This window comes from Quercus suber, unplaced genomic scaffold (genome assembly GCF_002906115.3).
Source record: "Quercus suber isolate HL8 unplaced genomic scaffold, Cork oak 2.0 scaffold_167, whole genome shotgun sequence".
Classification (NCBI taxonomy): Eukaryota; Viridiplantae; Streptophyta; class Magnoliopsida; order Fagales; family Fagaceae; genus Quercus; species Quercus suber.
In genome coordinates, this window is record NW_027071804.1 from 738,054 (window position 1) to 755,820 (window position 17,767).

Genomic DNA, 17,767 nt, shown 5'->3' on the forward strand with positions numbered 1-17,767 from the left:
GTTTTTGGGTCGTTTTTGTATAAAGAGAATAAAAACTTACCCTTTCGCAACCCATTCATGAAGGCTGCTACAAGTATCTTGTCATTGGCTTCATCGAATGAGAGTGCTTCCTTATTGAAGCGAGTTATGTAGGATCTCAGTGTCTCATCCTCTCGCCGCCTGATGTTCATCAAGCACGCCGTGGACTTCTTATACCTATGTCCCCCAATAAAATGTGTAATAAACTGAGCACTTAGTTCCTTAAAGGTCTACCCTTACAGGGCCCTTCAGCGTTGTAGGAAAGGCCCTACACATGATTTCGTCTGCTACCCCTTGAAGGTGCATCAAGGTCTTGAAGATCTCTAGGTGATCTAGAGGGTCCTTGACTCCGTCATAACTATCTATCTGTGGCATGAAAAACTTATGTGGTAGGGGGAAGGAATTGACGGGGGCAATGAACGGCGAGTCGGTTCGGTTGACTAGGTCATCAAGATCGCTGGACACCCGTCCCTTGAGGGCATTCATCATGACTTCCATCTGTTCCTTCATCGCTTGTATCTCCACGACAACAAGAGGTGGAGCCATATCCATGAGGGATGGGAGGCTCATATTTTGCCATTCGTCTGCTTGGGGTGTTGCTACCTTTGGGCCCCTCTCGGTCTATTCGCACGGCACCGGTACCTTCTTAGTCCTCCCTCTGATTATTTGGTGCTGCGTTTTTCTGGCGTAGCTGTTCTTCTAGGTCACAGTTTTGTTTGGTGAGACATTCCACAGCTGCGGCGAAAGTTTGGACCTGTCTCTTGAGGGCAGTCGTGGGTGGTTCCTTTTCTTGGATGTCGTTGGTTGTTGCCATTAAGCGAGTGAGCACCATGCAACTCTTTTGTCCGGGAAGCGATAATATGGCTTACAAATCGCAATAAGGATTTTCCCACAGACGACGCCAATTGATGATGCCGAGAAAATTACCAGTGAGTCACACGATACTCGCACACTCGAAATAACACCTGCACAACAAAAAGAGAAGACCTGACAAAGAGCACCGGGGTGGTGCCGGCCAAATGCCCTCCGAAGGTCAAGTTAGAACTTCTCACAACACTAGAGTGCTAGAGAAGAGTAAATTATGCGTACTTTGATCAGTAAGGGTATTAGGACTTTTATAGTAGAAGGTTGACCTCTCTTCCTTGGTGTAGAAGTCTTTTCCTTATAGGAATCCTCTTCAAATAGTCCCAGACATGATGGACAAGACATTTCCTTATAAAGAAGATCTTCATTAATACGCCTGTCTTCTGGAATCCTCTTTGTGCTAGGATTCCATTTATCTTGGGATTTTATGGTGACTAAATATGTGTCATAAATATTTCTCATCTAGGGTTTCTATCTACCATGGGAGTGCTTGATCTGTCCATGTTGCACTCGTTCACGCAAGATCCGTCCATAACAGACCACGCACCTGTTGGACCCGTCCTCAATAGGCCTGCGGATGCTGACCCGTCAGGCCCATTTCATAGCGATTCGTCAGCCTAGATTTTTACCCTCTTCATAAAGTAATCCTATAAAGTAACCTAATCCTATATTTGAAGAATAATGCAAACTAACTTAATTATAGTCAGTCTTTTCATCAGGTCAACTAATGCTAATCCCATCTCTCTCTCTCTGTCCCTCTCTCAATATAAATGCAAATTATACTTATCATCACCATATATTAATATAGATTAAACCCTATCACACCAAAAATTATCTTTTAAGTTATAAGACTCTTAACTCGTTACGGCATTTGAAGTTTGAGCAAATTTGACAACCGAAAAAGACTTGTGAATTATATTACTGAACACCATTGACCAATTGATCCTAGAACAAAACGTCAGGAATAAGGCATTTTTTTGGCTCTTAAAAAACTCCCAAGTTGTTAGATTTGTTCTTATCTTAGTTCTTATCTTAATCAAAGAATCTCTACTGTTGTGTAATAATATTCTTAGGATTTGAATCGATAACGGTAAAATTTTTGTTCTTTTCTTAATTAAGATATATCTACTATTGTGTAATAGTATCCTTAGAATTCAAATAAAAAACAATAAATAAAGTTATCACTACCGTTTCTGCTCCCAGAAAAAAGAGAAAAAGTTATCACTACTTTTGTGTAATAGTACCTTTACTATTCAAATCAATAACAATAAAGCACACATACAGAGAACAAAACTTTTTACTTAGTTGCCATTATATCTAAATTCAGACAATATTAAAGGAGGTTTCACTAAGAAAATAAGATGATTTCAATAGTAATACAAACACTCTTTTAAAAAACCCAAACCTCTTAAATTCACAATACTGTATTCTTTTAATCACTATATATGTGCGTGTGTGTATATATATATATACACACACTCACACAAAATCGGTGTAGTTTTGAGCTCCTATTGCAAACGTGAGTGTACAAAACTATTTTACTTGATGCACCTTCAAGCCGCCTCACTATGCAAGAAGTCCCCGGTTATTTCTTACAAAAATACTCTACATCCAACATTCATGTAATTTACTTACTAGAAAAAAAAAATTATCACGTAATTGATCCCAAGTTGCTATGCCCAAATTGGTGACCAAAACTAGAGTCTTTGTTGTATTTTACGTGTATTTGAACTATATTCAAATTGCATTTAAATAGACGTACAGACTAAGATAGATAGTGCAACAGTACAACGATAGTACGATAGTGTAAAATACTGGTATACTGAATTTACACAAGATATGGTCTAGGCCTTGGACCGATATGCTAACCATTATAACAGTTTCCCTCAAACTTATGTTGTATTATGCGAGACAAACTTGAGTTTTGATAAAATTTCGCGGAAGCGTCCCAATGGAAGGTGCTTGGTGAAGATGTAACCTAGCTAACTAATCATGTTTGGGGGGAAATGGAGTGTACTTGCAGGGCTGTCTTGGAGCAAGTGGTGACAAATGAAGTCCCATAAAATTTCAATGTGGGATATGTTCATGAGGGATGTCATTGTGTGCAATATATTTGGATTACACTCTAATTGTCATAATAGATCTAGGATAGGAGACACCTAGATCTTGCAGAAGCCAGATATATAGCCACAAGAGCTCTTTGGTGGTGCAAGTGTTCTATACTCACAGTTAAGCAAGTCAGATACTTTCTAAGTTGCTTCATAGCCATCAAATTGCAAACCGACGGTAATAGTAGAAGCATAGTGGAGCCAAGTAATGATAATGATGATTTATGCTATCCCAATCTTCAATAGTTGAGGCAAAGTCATTATCATATCTGTCTCCTCCTCTTTCTTTGTGGGGGCCTTATATTTTTAAGTGACAAAAATCCAAAGCTTATATACCTTCGAGGAAACTAGGCATAGCCCAAGCCCAAAGAGAGAGATTGTGGTCATTAAGAACTATGTGGATAGGGGAGAGACATCATTTTGTGCCATTTAGAGGTTTCAAATGTACAAAAGGACTAAAATTTTCAAATTAGCTCAAAAACTTGGTAAAATGCACACGATCAAAGTCAGTGGTCAAGGCAGTCAATGAGTAACGTGGCATTTGACTTGGCCTTAGTGTTGACATGGCACTTGATATCATGGCAGCTGATGTGACCCTTTGATGACATGATAAGCAAATTCCATAGTAAAGTGTGGTTGTGACACCTAACACATGGTAGGACAAGTGAGGTTCTATTGTTAGCCATGTGAGCTGAGGCACATCAAGACATGTAAGTGCATGAGATCTCACGAATCACGATGGTGTGTGCTTCTCACACGCGGCACGCCTAACAATAGAGGTCTTCCAATGCCTAAAGCAGCATGCGAAAGCATTTCTAGATGATTTTCTTGTGTGCCAATCCTTCGATCTAGGAGGTTGTTGTCTCCAATCGATGAATGTACAACTTGGATCCAACAGGGGCATCATTTTAAGGGCAATAGAGACACCATTGAATGCTGCAGAGGAAGATACCGAAAAAGAAGAGAAATTTTCTAGAGAGGCTCTAAATACCTTGAAATAGCTGGATTTCTCTGTTGTATTGTATGTGCATCTAATTGTATATAAGAATGCCATTATATAGGCATACAAACTTAAGATAAATAGTACAATGATAGCACAGGAATGGAACAACGTTAAACAAGATATGATCTAGGCTTGATCTCTTGGGGTATATGCAAACCATTCTAACACCTACATTCTCAACATTAGTTTCTGTAATGTCAAGCTTCCCTCAGGAAAAAAATTGCAGCCTTCCCTTGTTTTGCTTTAAGCATTCTCACCTTCTTAGAGATGCAAAATTCTATTTGGGTCAGTTATGGGTAAGCACCAAACCATTGAGAGTTTAGACCACGTGGGTTAGCAACTTTTTTTTTTTTTTTTTTGGCCTACTGGCCTTACGCAATAATAAAATACCCAAGGTTAAAACATAAAATAAAATAATAATAAAAATTTTAAAAAGAAGAAGAAGAGGAGGAGGAGGAGAAAAAAGTAAAGAGGATCACCCTGAACCCCAGACTAGAAAGGTTCTAGTACAACAGTAATACTGTAATAGTAACTGTTTACCAACACCAAATAGCTTTTTTTTTTCCTTTTCTTTTTCTTTTTTTATATCAACACTAACCTCCCCCAGCAAGGATATCTAACTATAAAAACTAAAAACATACAATCCCACAAATTTTACACCAAGGTCGGACAAAAAGTGGCCTGAACCTACTATTTCTAAGTTCTAACCCATATATTTCTCAACAAAAAACAATAAGTTCTAACCCATATGAAAACAAAAATAAATAAATAAATTCTAACCCATATCCCTTCCCAAGTCCTAGACTCCTAGAGCCTAAAATCTTCCTCCCAAATCCTTCCCCTGCTAGAAACACCCACTCTGCATACCAATCCAAATTCCAGAGTCTTTCATATATTAGGACAATGTTGCAACTTAAATATGATAGAATTGAGGTAATGCGGACAAGAGTCAAAGGACTGCCCATAGGAATTGAACAAACTAATAATACTTTTTGCCCATTCTGTTACAAAGCAGAGAAGACTTGGATCAGCTATTATCATTTTGTCACTTTGCAAGAGCTGTTTGGTCCGGTTTTTAGTTTTTCTTAAAGAACAGAATTTATTGTTCCTGGACGGTTACAAAGATGGCTCTGATGAGCGGTTTAAACAAGAGTAATTTGCACATTTCGTTAGTCAAGAATGGTTGGTTCACACCTGCTCAGATCTATATTTTATATGTTTTTGCAATGCAGAAGTTCAAGCCTACAAGATACTAATTCAGCAGATACACGGCTGGCAGATTTTGTTGTTGGTGGAAGGGGGAAAAAATACCCCACCATTTAAATCTTCCAATTCCCTCTAAGATGTGAGACACAAAGATATAAATATTTTAAATGGTTTTATACGGTTTTATACGAGTTGGATTTTGTAAATGTTCTTACTTTAAATGAAAGAAGAACCCTTGCCTCTCTGATGAAATGGCGCGGTGCTCTCTAAAGTGCAAGGAAATTGCTGCTTGTTACGGTACCACACATTAATAGCCATGAACAGAGTAGCTACTAGATACGCAGCTGAGGGAAGCACTCTTACTCAGCATACCCCATTCGGACGGTGTAAAGAAGAAATGGCTATTATCTAGAAATCAATTTCAATCTACCAGATTCAATCAACAAACAACCAAAATATGATAGGGTACCCCCCATAGGGTACAATAAGCCTAAGCCTGATTGAGGAACTGATCATCGTTCTCACACCTTTTACTAATCTGCCTTTTGTGAAATACACATTTCATAAAGTTCACTAGCCTAAATTGCCATTGCAATATGACTATGAATTCTTGTATTGTACAAGAATTCCATATGAGGATTAGTTGGGAGTACAAATTAAATAGTTGAGCAGGAATTTAACCTACGACACAAATTCAAACACATTCACACATGCGGATTGCGATATTCATGTCCAAGGATATCTTAACTTCCAAAGATCACCTTGGACTCATCAGTTGAATCTAACCTAAGCCTCTAAATTATAGCCATGTAAAAAATAAACAACAATTAGCAACATGACCAAGACTTTAACATCCAATTTTGACAGTGCTTGTTATTAAGGATGGAACAAGTAGTAGTAAGTTCCATAATCATCCCACATTACACAGCAACTAGAATACTAGAACACACCAGAAACAGAGTGTAGAGTATTGAACACACTAAAACCTTAAGAAAACATGACAGAAACACACTAGGATAGTGTCTGAAACATATAAGGGCATAAAGCTTTCAGTTGCAGCAGCTCAGAAACCATGAATTTTGATATTTTCTTTCTTCACAATTCCAGCCTGTTATCGACAATCAAGACAAAAGAAAGCAAAAATTAGGACTGAATCACACCAAATTTTCTACTGCGACAAATAAATTAATTACTTCATTTTATGCACATTTCAAGTCCAGAAAACTGGATTTTTTTTCCTTCCTATCCCACAAATTTATCGCACCTTTATTTTACCTCTGAAATTGTCAGCATGCAATTCTTTATTTATCAAATGTCATCATATGGAGAAAATAAAAGGAAATCAGGCATTTTAATGGGTTGTTACTATTTAACATGGCATCAATAATATATTCACCAGGAAAAAAGATCACCAACAGTCAGACCATCAAACATTTAACTTTGTCCTAGCAAATCTAAGATGTGGTAAGTAGTCACCTGGACAAGGAAGGTGGAAACATTCTTCCTCTGATCACCTTGAAGTTGAATAACCTGTACACACAATAATATCAGAATTTGAGAAGAGCACAACAATTATTAGGTTGGAAAAAGGCAAACATGAGCAGAGCATAGGTCTACAGCCTACCTGTCCTAGTTCGGGGTCCTGGACTACGGTACCATTGCAGCAAAATTCCTTCTTAAGGTCTTTGAGTATCTTGTTGTAGCTGTATTCTTTCTTCAAACCCTGCACAGTAGTCAGGCTCTTTCTACCGTTCCGCTGCTGTATACGAATGTGCACATACTCTTTTGTCCCAGCACCGGAGTCCTCAGCATTTGCGTCAGCAAACGGATCTATACCCAGCCCACAAGGACAACAAACTAATTAGAATTTCCATTGGAAGAAGAGGGGGGAGAGAGAATCTATATTGGAGAGGCACAACTAACAAAACCTCATTCCCACCACTCTATGTACACAGCTAACATAGAGTCAAATTTTTTTGATCCTCATATTTATTTCAAACATCAGTCATGGCTTTACCATATGACAATGTCCCAGCCATCATGTTATAATCAGTGTATTATGGCTTTTTCAAACAACTTGGCACTCAGAATCCTTAGTGTATTTTTTTTCATCACATGGCCGACTCCAACTAACCAGTTGTGTATCCATAGCCAACCCAAAAATTTAGGGACTAAGGTTTTGTTTTTTGTTGTTGTTGTTGTAAGTAAAAACAGGAAAACATATTTTGGAAATATTTTTTATTTATTTATTACATTTCAAATGAGGGGATTTGAACCCTGAACCCTACAGATCATTAGCTGCACTCAAAATCCTGTCTCTTGAATTTTTTTGCATGTGAAGACAAGGAAAATCATATGACATTTGCAAAAATCAAACAGAAGAAAAGTAGACATACCAAAGGCAGTAGGAATTTGGGAGTCGAGTTCAGACATGAAACTTGGCTGATTAAATTGAACCAACTAACAACCAGAATTCTTCAGACCTGAATTATAAGGTGAACCCACATCAGAATGCCAAACAATGATGAACATATATAATAATGCCTATTATCATCATATACAATTATAACTACACATGTTATCTGCCATCAACCATAACACACTTCCAAGTAGAAGACTCAGGCAAAACAAAACAAAAATCTATATGAAAAACAAAACAGGGTTACAAGGAGCCATTGGGCAAATTCAGAAACACAAAACCTTTCAAATCAAACTCCTAATCGCTACAGTATTAACAGCAATCACAATCAAATTCAATTACACAATCATACAAATTGATAGATAAATGAAAATTAAGCAACAAAAATCCAAAAACAAGACAAACCCAACAAAATAAAAGCTTTGATCGTATGATGTTTAACTCCTAACACAACAACATCCAAAAGGGTAATACCAAAAAGAACATAGCACAAGCAACAAACTTTACCAAAAATAAAATAACTCATCCCAAATCGTACATAAACATTAAAAGACATGCTTGATCTACCTGCCGAGTTTCACAAAGTCTGTTAATTAAAGCGATAAAGGAATAAAACTTTAGGACCCATACACATAAATACATACCTTTTCAGTTAGATTCTAAGAAAAAAAATCAGACAAAGACCAAATTAGAAAGTTGGATACGAAAGGCACAAAATTTAAACACGAATCATGGAACAGAGAAACAAATACAATCATCCAAAGCCAAAACTCGAATTCCAAAATCGAAACAGATTGAAAAATGAAACCCTAAATTAACCGGAATAAAAGATCGGATCGCGAAGAATTGTGAGAGGGAAAAGATAGAAGAGTACCAGATCCGAAGGTTAGAGTTTCGAAATTGGGCGTCGGTGGTGAAAGAAGGAAACCCTAAAATTCGGATAAATAAAGACCTTTCTCTCTCTCTCTGTATCGCTCGCTCGCTCGCTCTTATAGAAGGCTGTTTGGTGAGAGAGAAAAGTGAATGGACATGAGAGGCTTTGACAAAATATATAGCGCATATAATATTTGGAAAAGTTTGAATTTTTTTTTTTTTTTTGAGTACATTTATTTTTTCTAAAAAGGGTGTGTATGGTCGGTGACCCGCACAATCATCACGCAATAAAAGGAAGGGGAGTGTGTTGGTTCACAATTTCACCTCACATTATAGGAATAAATTAAAAAAATGAATAAATAAAGGATAGGTGGTGGTAACTTGGCCCTTTAGTCAACCCAACCAATTTGAGATGAGGGAGAAACAAAATTTGTAGTGTTTTGAAATTGCGTGATTAGATTGGTTGATGACGGTGGTTTTATCGGGTGATAGGTGTTGGTTGAATCACAAGAGAGAGAAGATAGACCATTTACAGCAGGGTAAACCAAATTTTAATGAAATTAGTTTAGATACCGTTTATTTTGTTAAAAATTGAAAATTAAAAATACTGTAACAAAATAATTCTTAAATGTGTGAATAGCGCCGTGAGACCCATTTTTAATTAAAGTTTTGGTGAAAAAAGAGATTTGTGAGTCCCATGAACAGTGCACGGATCCGCTGGAAAGCACTGAAACGCGCTTCTCAATGAAAAAAAGCGTGAAACGCTGAAAAACATAGACGCACTCAATATAATCAGTACCCAAACCGCCAAACGGTTAATCACCTATGTTAGTTGGTGTTTTCTTTTCTTCTTTTTTTTTTTTAAAAAAAAAAATCAATTTGGTTTGTTTAGGTTGATGTGAGTTGATCTAGGTGGGAGGATAGTGGCTAGGTTGCCATGGGTGGTGGACGACGGTTTCTAGGTCATGATTTGGTGGTGCCTTACACGGTGGTTGGTCACAATCTGAGGGTGCGGTTGATTTTTTTTTTTTTTTTTCTAATTTGGCTTAAAGGGTGGGCCTTTGGTTTGTTTCTTCTTTTTCTTTATTGTTGTTCAAATGTGGTTGGTTTGATGTGTTGCCGATGGGTTTAATGGATGTGGTGTGGTTGGGTTTGTATGAATTGCGTCTTTGAGGTGGTGAATTGGTGACTATGGAAAGACTAAAATTTGAGAAAGAATGAGGTTAAGTAATTATAATAATATTTGGGTGAGAGAAAATAATATAAAAATATAATAGTAATAAAGTATTGAAGTTGATGTAGTTGTCTGAAATTAGCTAAATTAGTAAAAATGAGATTTTTATAACAAATTTGGCTAAACTTATATTGAGGCAAATGCTAATGCTCTTAAAGGGAGAGGGGCTAGCCAAAGAGGGAGGGGTCTAGGGGGGTTGAATGGAGGGAGAGAGAAAGCATAACACTTCTAGTTGCGAAATTACAATTATCAATGCCAAATCTATGGTTGTTGGTGTCAAATTTGTGGTCTTGGATTCCATTAAGGTGGATGCATATTTGTAATTAGAAAGATGAACTATCAAATAAATGGTGGGCAGATATATGGGTTGTCGTAGGTCGGGTTTGAAGGCTTGAAATTTGTTGCCAATTGCCAAATTTGTTAAAAAATTATGTTTTTCATTTTGAGCCGATTCATATGAATCTCTTCCCTAGCTTCGATCTCCCCCTACCCCTTACCCCAAAACCTATCTATTCCTTTTGTTGGGCTATACTTGGGATTAGGGATTTCGTATTCAAAATTGAGCCCCCTCATGTGTGTACATGAGTCATTCTGCCCAAGTATTTGTTTTTTTTTTTTATTTATAATCAATGTCATATGACATCCACTTTGGCATCCAATTAGCATTATCACATTATTTTAATCTCTCTATTTGCCACATTAATTTTCCATTCAATGCTTAACCACAATGATTATTTTGACACAATAATAAAAGGTTACAGCTAAAGGGACACATTTGAAAGGTTACAAACCATTTTGAATTAAAGGGCAAAGGGTGAGGAATAAAATTGTAATTAAACCTGTTTTTTTTATAANATGGTCTGTTACTCTTCTATACACATGGTCTGCTGGTGGTCTTCTATCTCTAGCATGGCAATGTAGCATTCGCACGCGACCACTTGATTTCCTTGTAACTCGCCGACCCCATAATCCGTAGGGAACTTGATCATTAGGTGGTATGTTGATGTCGTCGCCTTCCATGAGTTAAGGGTGGGTTGTCCGAGGATAGCATTATAAGCGGACGAACAGTCGACCATAAGGAATGTCATATCCTTAGTGATCTGCTAGGGATAATCGCCTACTGTTACCGAAAGTGTGACTGCACCTAATGGAAATACCTTTATTCCTCCGAAACCAACCAGCGGAGCGTTCGTTAGTATCAACCGTTCTCTGTCAATCCTCATTTGCTGGAATGTCGGGTAGTATAGGATGTCTACTGAGCTGCCATTGTCGACCAACACCTGGTGCATATTGTAGTCTCCCACACGTATGCTGACAACAAGCGCATCGTCATATGGGTGGTGAAGACGTCGTGCATCTTCTTCCGAGAACCCGATGATAGGGCTTTCTTTTCGCGCTATCTTTGGCATGGATCCCGCCAGTTGGACGTTGTGGACCATCCTAAGGTAAGTCTTCCAGGCCTTTTTGGACGACCCAGTGGTTGCTGTTCCCCCTACAATCATTCTTATGTATCCAACGAGGGGTCTAAGACGCTCATTATTCCGTCGGGTGGGCTGCTCTTGAGGAGGTGGATTTGCTCTCTCTTTACTGATGAACTTCTGCAATTTCCTTTGCCTAATAAAGGCCTCAATATGTTACTTCAGGCCATAGCAATCGGTTGTGTCATGACCGTGGTCATGGTGGAAGCGGCAATATTTGTCTTTAGATTGCTTGTTAGATCTCCCTTCAGTTTTTCGGGAAAGGTTAGGGCCCCCTCGTCCTTGATTTGCATTAAGACTTGGTCTATCGGGGCAGTTAATGGGGTGAAGCTTGTAAATCTCCCTCCCGGGGGCTTAGAGCACCTTTCATCTCTTCGGTCTCCTGTTCTTGGCATCTTCCGCCCTTGGTCCTACCTTATGTCTTCCTGTCGCTCCCTTTTCCTAGGCTTTTCCTCCTGAGCCAGTAATGCGTCTTTAGCATTCATGTACTTGGTGACCCTGTAGAGTACTTTTGACATGGTTTTTGGGTCGTTTTTGTATAAAGAGAATAAAAACTTACCCTTTCGCAACCCATTCATGAAGGCTGCTACAAGTATCTTGTCATTGGCTTCATCGAATGAGAGTGCTTCCTTATTGAAGCGAGTTATGTAGGATCTCAGTGTCTCATCCTCTCGCCGCCTGATGTTCATCAAGCACGCCGTGGACTTCTTATACCTATGTCCCCCAATAAAATGTGTAATAAACTGAGCACTTAGTTCCTTAAAGGTCTACCCTTACAGGGCCCTTCAGCGTTGTAGGAAAGGCCCTACACATGATTTCGTCTGCTACCCCTTGAAGGTGCATCAAGGTCTTGAAGATCTCTAGGTGATCTAGAGGGTCCTTGACTCCGTCATAACTATCTATCTGTGGCATGAAAAACTTATGTGGTAGGGGGAAGGAATTAACGGGGGCAATGAACGGCGAGTCGGTTCGGTTGACTAGGTCATCAAGATCGCTGGACACCCGTCCCTTGAGGGCATTCATCATGACTTCCATCTGTTCCTTCATCGCTTGTATCTCCACGACAACAAGAGGTGGAGCCATATCCATGAGGGATGGGAGGCTCATATTTTGCCATTCGTCTGCTTGGGGTGTTGCTACCTTTGGGCCCCTCTCGGTCTATTCGCACGGCACCGGTACCTTCTTAGTCCTCCCTCTGATTATTTGGTGCTGCGTTTTTCTGGCGTAGCTGTTCTTCTAGGTCACAGTTTTGTTTGGTGAGACATTCCACAGCTGCGGCGAAAGTTTGGACCTGTCTCTTGAGGGCAGTCGTGGGTGGTTCCTTTTCTTGGATGTCATTGGTTGTTGCCATTAAGCGAGTGAGCACCATGCAACTCTTTTGTCCGGGAAGCGATAATATGGCTTACAAATCGCAATAAGGATTTTCCCACAGACGACGCCAATTGATGATGCCGAGAAAATTACCAGTGAGTCACACGATACTCGCACACTCGAAATAACACCTGCACAACAAAAAGAGAAGACCTGACAAAGAGCACCGGGGTGGTGCCGGCCAAATGCCCTCCGAAGGTCAAGTTAGAACTTCTCACAACACTAGAGTGCTAGAGAAGAGTAAATTATGCGTACTTTGATCAGTAAGGGTATTAGGACTTTTATAGTAGAAGGTTGACCTCTCTTCCTTGGTGTAGAAGTCTTTTCCTTATAGGAATCCTCTTCAAATAGTCCCAGACATGATGGACAAGACATTTCCTTATAAAGAAGATCTTCATTAATACGCATGTCTTCTGGAATCCTCTTTGTGCTAGGATTCCATTTATCTTGGGATTTTATGGTGACTAAATATGTGTCATAAATATTTCTCATCTAGGGTTTCTATCTACCATGGGAGTGCTTGATCTGTCCATGTTGCACTCGTTCACGCAAGATCCGTCCATAACAGACCACGCACCTGTTGGACCCGTCCTCAATAGGCCTGCGGATGCTGACCCGTCAGGCCCATTTCATAGCGATTCGTCAGCCTAGATTTTTACCCTCTTCATAAAGTAATCCTATAAAGTAACCTAATCCTATATTTGAAGAATAATGCAAACTAACTTAATTATAGTCAGTCTTTTCATCAGGTCAACTAATGCTAATCCCATCTCTCTCTCTCTGTCCCTCTCTCAATATAAATGCAAATTATACTTATCATCACCATATATTAATATAGATTAAACCCTATCACACCAAAAATTATCTTTTAAGTTATAAGACTCTTAACTCGTTACGGCATTTGAAGTTTGAGCAAATTTGACAACCGAAAAAGACTTGTGAATTATATTACTGAACACCATTGACCAATTGATCCTAGAACAAAACGTCAGGAATAAGGCATTTTTGTGGCTCTTAAAAAACTCCCAAGTTGTTAGATTTGTTCTTATCTTAGTTCTTATCTTAATCAAAGAATCTCTACTGTTGTGTAATAATATTCTTAGGATTTGAATCGATAACGGTAAAATTTTTGTTCTTTTCTTAATTAAGATATATCTACTATTGTGTAATAGTATCCTTAGAATTCAAATAAAAAACAATAAATAAAGTTATCACTACCGTTTCTGCTCCCAGAAAAAAGAGAAAAAGTTATCACTACTTTTGTGTAATAGTACCTTTACTATTCAAATCAATAACAATAAAGCACACATACAGAGAACAAAACTTTTTACTTAGTTGCCATTATATCTAAATTCAGACAATATTAAAGGAGGTTTCACTAAGAAAATAAGATGATTTCAATAGTAATACAAACACTCTTTTAAAAAACCCAAACCTCTTAAATTCACAATACTGTATTCTTTTAATCACTATATATGTGCGTGTGTGTATATATATATATACACACACTCACACAAAATCGGTGTAGTTTTGAGCTCCTATTGCAAACGTGAGTGTACAAAACTATTTTACTTGATGCACCTTCAAGCCGCCTCACTATGCAAGAAGTCCCCGGTTATTTCTTACAAAAATACTCTACATCCAACATTCATGTAATTTACTTACTAGAAAAAAAAAATTATCACGTAATTGATCCCAAGTTGCTATGCCCAAATTGGTGACCAAAACTAGAGTCTTTGTTGTATTTTACGTGTATTTGAACTATATTCAAATTGCATTTAAATAGACGTACAGACTAAGATAGATAGTGCAACAGTACAACGATAGTACGATAGTGTAAAATACTGGTATACTGAATTTACACAAGATATGGTCTAGGCCTTGGACCGATATGCTAACCATTATAACAGTTTCCCTCAAACTTATGTTGTATTATGCGAGACAAACTTGAGTTTTGATAAAATTTCGCGGAAGCGTCCCAATGGAAGGTGCTTGGTGAAGATGTAACCTAGCTAACTAATCATGTTTGGGGGGAAATGGAGTGTACTTGCAGGGCTGTCTTGGAGCAAGTGGTGACAAATGAAGTCCCAGAAAATTTCAATGTGGGATATGTTCATGAGGGATGTCATTGTGTGCAATATATTTGGATTACACTCTAATTGTCATAATAGATCTAGGATAGGAGACACCTAGATCTTGCAGAAGCCAGATATATAGCCACAAGAGCTCTTTGGTGGTGCAAGTGTTCTATACTCACAGTTAAGCAAGTCAGATACTTTCTAAGTTGCTTCATAGCCATCAAATTGCAAACCGACGGTAATAGTAGAAGCATAGTGGAGCCAAGTAATGATAATGATGATTTATGCTATCCCAATCTTCAATAGTTGAGGCAAAGTCATTATCATATCTGTCTCCTCCTCTTTCTTTGTGGGGGCCTTATATTTTTAAGTGACAAAAATCCAAAGCTTATATACCTTCGAGGAAACTAGGCATAGCCCAAGCCCAAAGAGAGAGATTGTGGTCATTAAGAACTATGTGGATAGGGGAGAGACATCATTTTGTGCCATTTAGAGGTTTCAAATGTACAAAAGGACTAAAATTTTCAAATTAGCTCAAAAACTTGGTAAAATGCACACGATCAAAGTCAGTGGTCAAGGCAGTCAATGAGTAACGTGGCATTTGACTTGGCCTTAGTGTTGACATGGCACTTGATATCATGGCAGCTGATGTGACCCTTTGATGACATGATAAGCAAATTCCATAGTAAAGTGTGGTTGTGACACCTAACACATGGTAGGACAAGTGAGGTTCTATTGTTAGCCATGTGAGCTGAGGCACATCAAGACATGTAAGTGCATGAGATCTCACGAATCACGATGGTGTGTGCTTCTCACACGCGGCACGCCTAACAATAGAGGTCTTCCAATGCCTAAAGCAGCATGCGAAAGCATTTCTAGATGATTTTCTTCTGTGCCAATCCTTCGATCTAGGAGGTTGTTGTCTCCAATCGATGAATGTACAACTTGGATCCAACAGGGGCATCATTTTAAGGGCAATAGAGACACCATTGAATGCTGCAGAGGAAGATACCGAAAAAGAAGAGAAATTTTCTAGAGAGGCTCTAAATACCTTGAAATAGCTGGATTTCTCTGTTGTATTGTATGTGCATCTAATTGTATATAAGAATGCCATTATATAGGCATACAAACTTAAGATAAATAGTACAATGATAGCACAGGAATGGAACAACGTTAAACAAGATATGATCTAGGCTTGATCTCTTGGGGTATATGCAAACCATTCTAACACCTACATTCTCAACATTAGTTTCTGTAATGTCAAGCTTCCCTCAGGAAAAAAATTGCAGCCTTCCCTTGTTTTGCTTTAAGCATTCTCACCTTCTTAGAGATGCAAAATTCTATTTGGGTCAGTTATGGGTAAGCACCAAACCATTGAGAGTTTAGACCACGTGGGTTAGCAACTTTTTTTTTTTTTTTTTTGGCCTACTGGCCTTACGCAATAATAAAATACCCAAGGTTAAAACATAAAATAAAATAATAATAAAAATTTTAAAAAGAAGAAGAAGAGGAGGAGGAGGAGAAAAAAGTAAAGAGGATCACCCTGAACCCCAGACTAGAAAGGTTCTAGTACAACAGTAATACTGTAATAGTAACTGTTTACCAACACCAAATAGCTTTTTTTTTTCCTTTTCTTTTTCTTTTTTTATATCAACACTAACCTCCCCCAGCAAGGATATCTAACTATAAAAACTAAAAACATACAATCCCACAAATTTTACACCAAGGTCGGACAAAAAGTGGCCTGAACCTACTATTTCTAAGTTCTAACCCATATATTTCTCAACAAAAAACAATAAGTTCTAACCCATATGAAAACAAAAATAAATAAATAAATTCTAACCCATATCCCTTCCCAAGTCCTAGACTCCTAGAGCCTAAAATCTTCCTCCCAAATCCTTCCCCTGCTAGAAACACCCACTCTGCATACCAATCCAAATTCCAGAGTCTTTCATATATTAGGACAATGTTGCAACTTAAATATGATAGAATTGAGGTAATGCGGACAAGAGTCAAAGGACTGCCCATAGGAATTGAACAAACTAATAATACTTTTTGCCCATTCTGTTACAAAGCAGAGAAGACTTGGATCAGCTATTATCATTTTGTCACTTTGCAAGAGCTGTTTGGTCCGGTTTTTAGTTTTTCTTAAAGAACAGAATTTATTGTTCCTGGACGGTTACAAAGATGGCTCTGATGAGCGGTTTAAACAAGAGTAATTTGCACATTTCGTTAGTCAAGAATGGTTGGTTCACACCTGCTCAGATCTATATTTTATATGTTTTTGCAATGCAGAAGTTCAAGCCTACAAGATACTAATTCAGCAGATACACGGCTGGCAGATTTTGTTGTTGGTGGAAGGGGGAAAAAATACCCCACCATTTAAATCTTCCAATTCCCTCTAAGATGTGAGACACAAAGATATAAATATTTTAAATGGTTTTATACGGTTTTATACGAGTTGGATTTTGTAAATGTTCTTACTTTAAATGAAAGAAGAACCCTTGCCTCTCTGATGAAATGGCGCGGTGCTCTCTAAAGTGCAAGGAAATTGCTGCTTGTTACGGTACCACACATTAATAGCCATGAACAGAGTAGCTACTAGATACGCAGCTGAGGGAAGCACTCTTACTCAGCATACCCCATTCGGACGGTGTAAAGAAGAAATGGCTATTATCTAGAAATCAATTTCAATCTACCAGATTCAATCAACAAACAACCAAAATATGATAGGGTACCCCCCATAGGGTACAATAAGCCTAAGCCTGATTGAGGAACTGATCATCGTTCTCACACCTTTTACTAATCTGCCTTTTGTGAAATACACATTTCATAAAGTTCACTAGCCTAAATTGCCATTGCAATATGACTATGAATTCTTGTATTGTACAAGAATTCCATATGAGGATTAGTTGGGAGTACAAATTAAATAGTTGAGCAGGAATTTAACCTACGACACAAATTCAAACACATTCACACATGCGGATTGCGATATTCATGTCCAAGGATATCTTAACTTCCAAAGATCACCTTGGACTCATCAGTTGAATCTAACCTAAGCCTCTAAATTATAGCCATGTAAAAAATAAACAACAATTAGCAACATGACCAAGAC

At 38.2% G+C, this 17,767-nt stretch overlaps 1 protein-coding gene across 1 annotated transcript; it reads right to left on the bottom strand.

Moving 5' to 3' along the window:
• Nucleotides 1-6,045: 6,045 nt before the first annotated feature.
• Nucleotides 6,046-8,656, bottom strand: LOC111989408 (protein translation factor SUI1 homolog 1). Its single transcript, XM_024021190.2, has 5 exons — nt 8,493-8,656; nt 7,596-7,682; nt 6,824-7,029; nt 6,676-6,729; nt 6,046-6,307 (listed from the first exon to the last, which is right to left on the bottom strand). Exons 2-5 carry the CDS (start codon nt 7,630-7,632, stop codon nt 6,263-6,265), a joined length of 342 nt encoding a protein of 113 aa, XP_023876958.1. The 5' UTR covers nt 7,633-7,682; nt 8,493-8,656; the 3' UTR covers nt 6,046-6,262.
• Nucleotides 8,657-17,767: the final 9,111 nt, after the last annotated feature.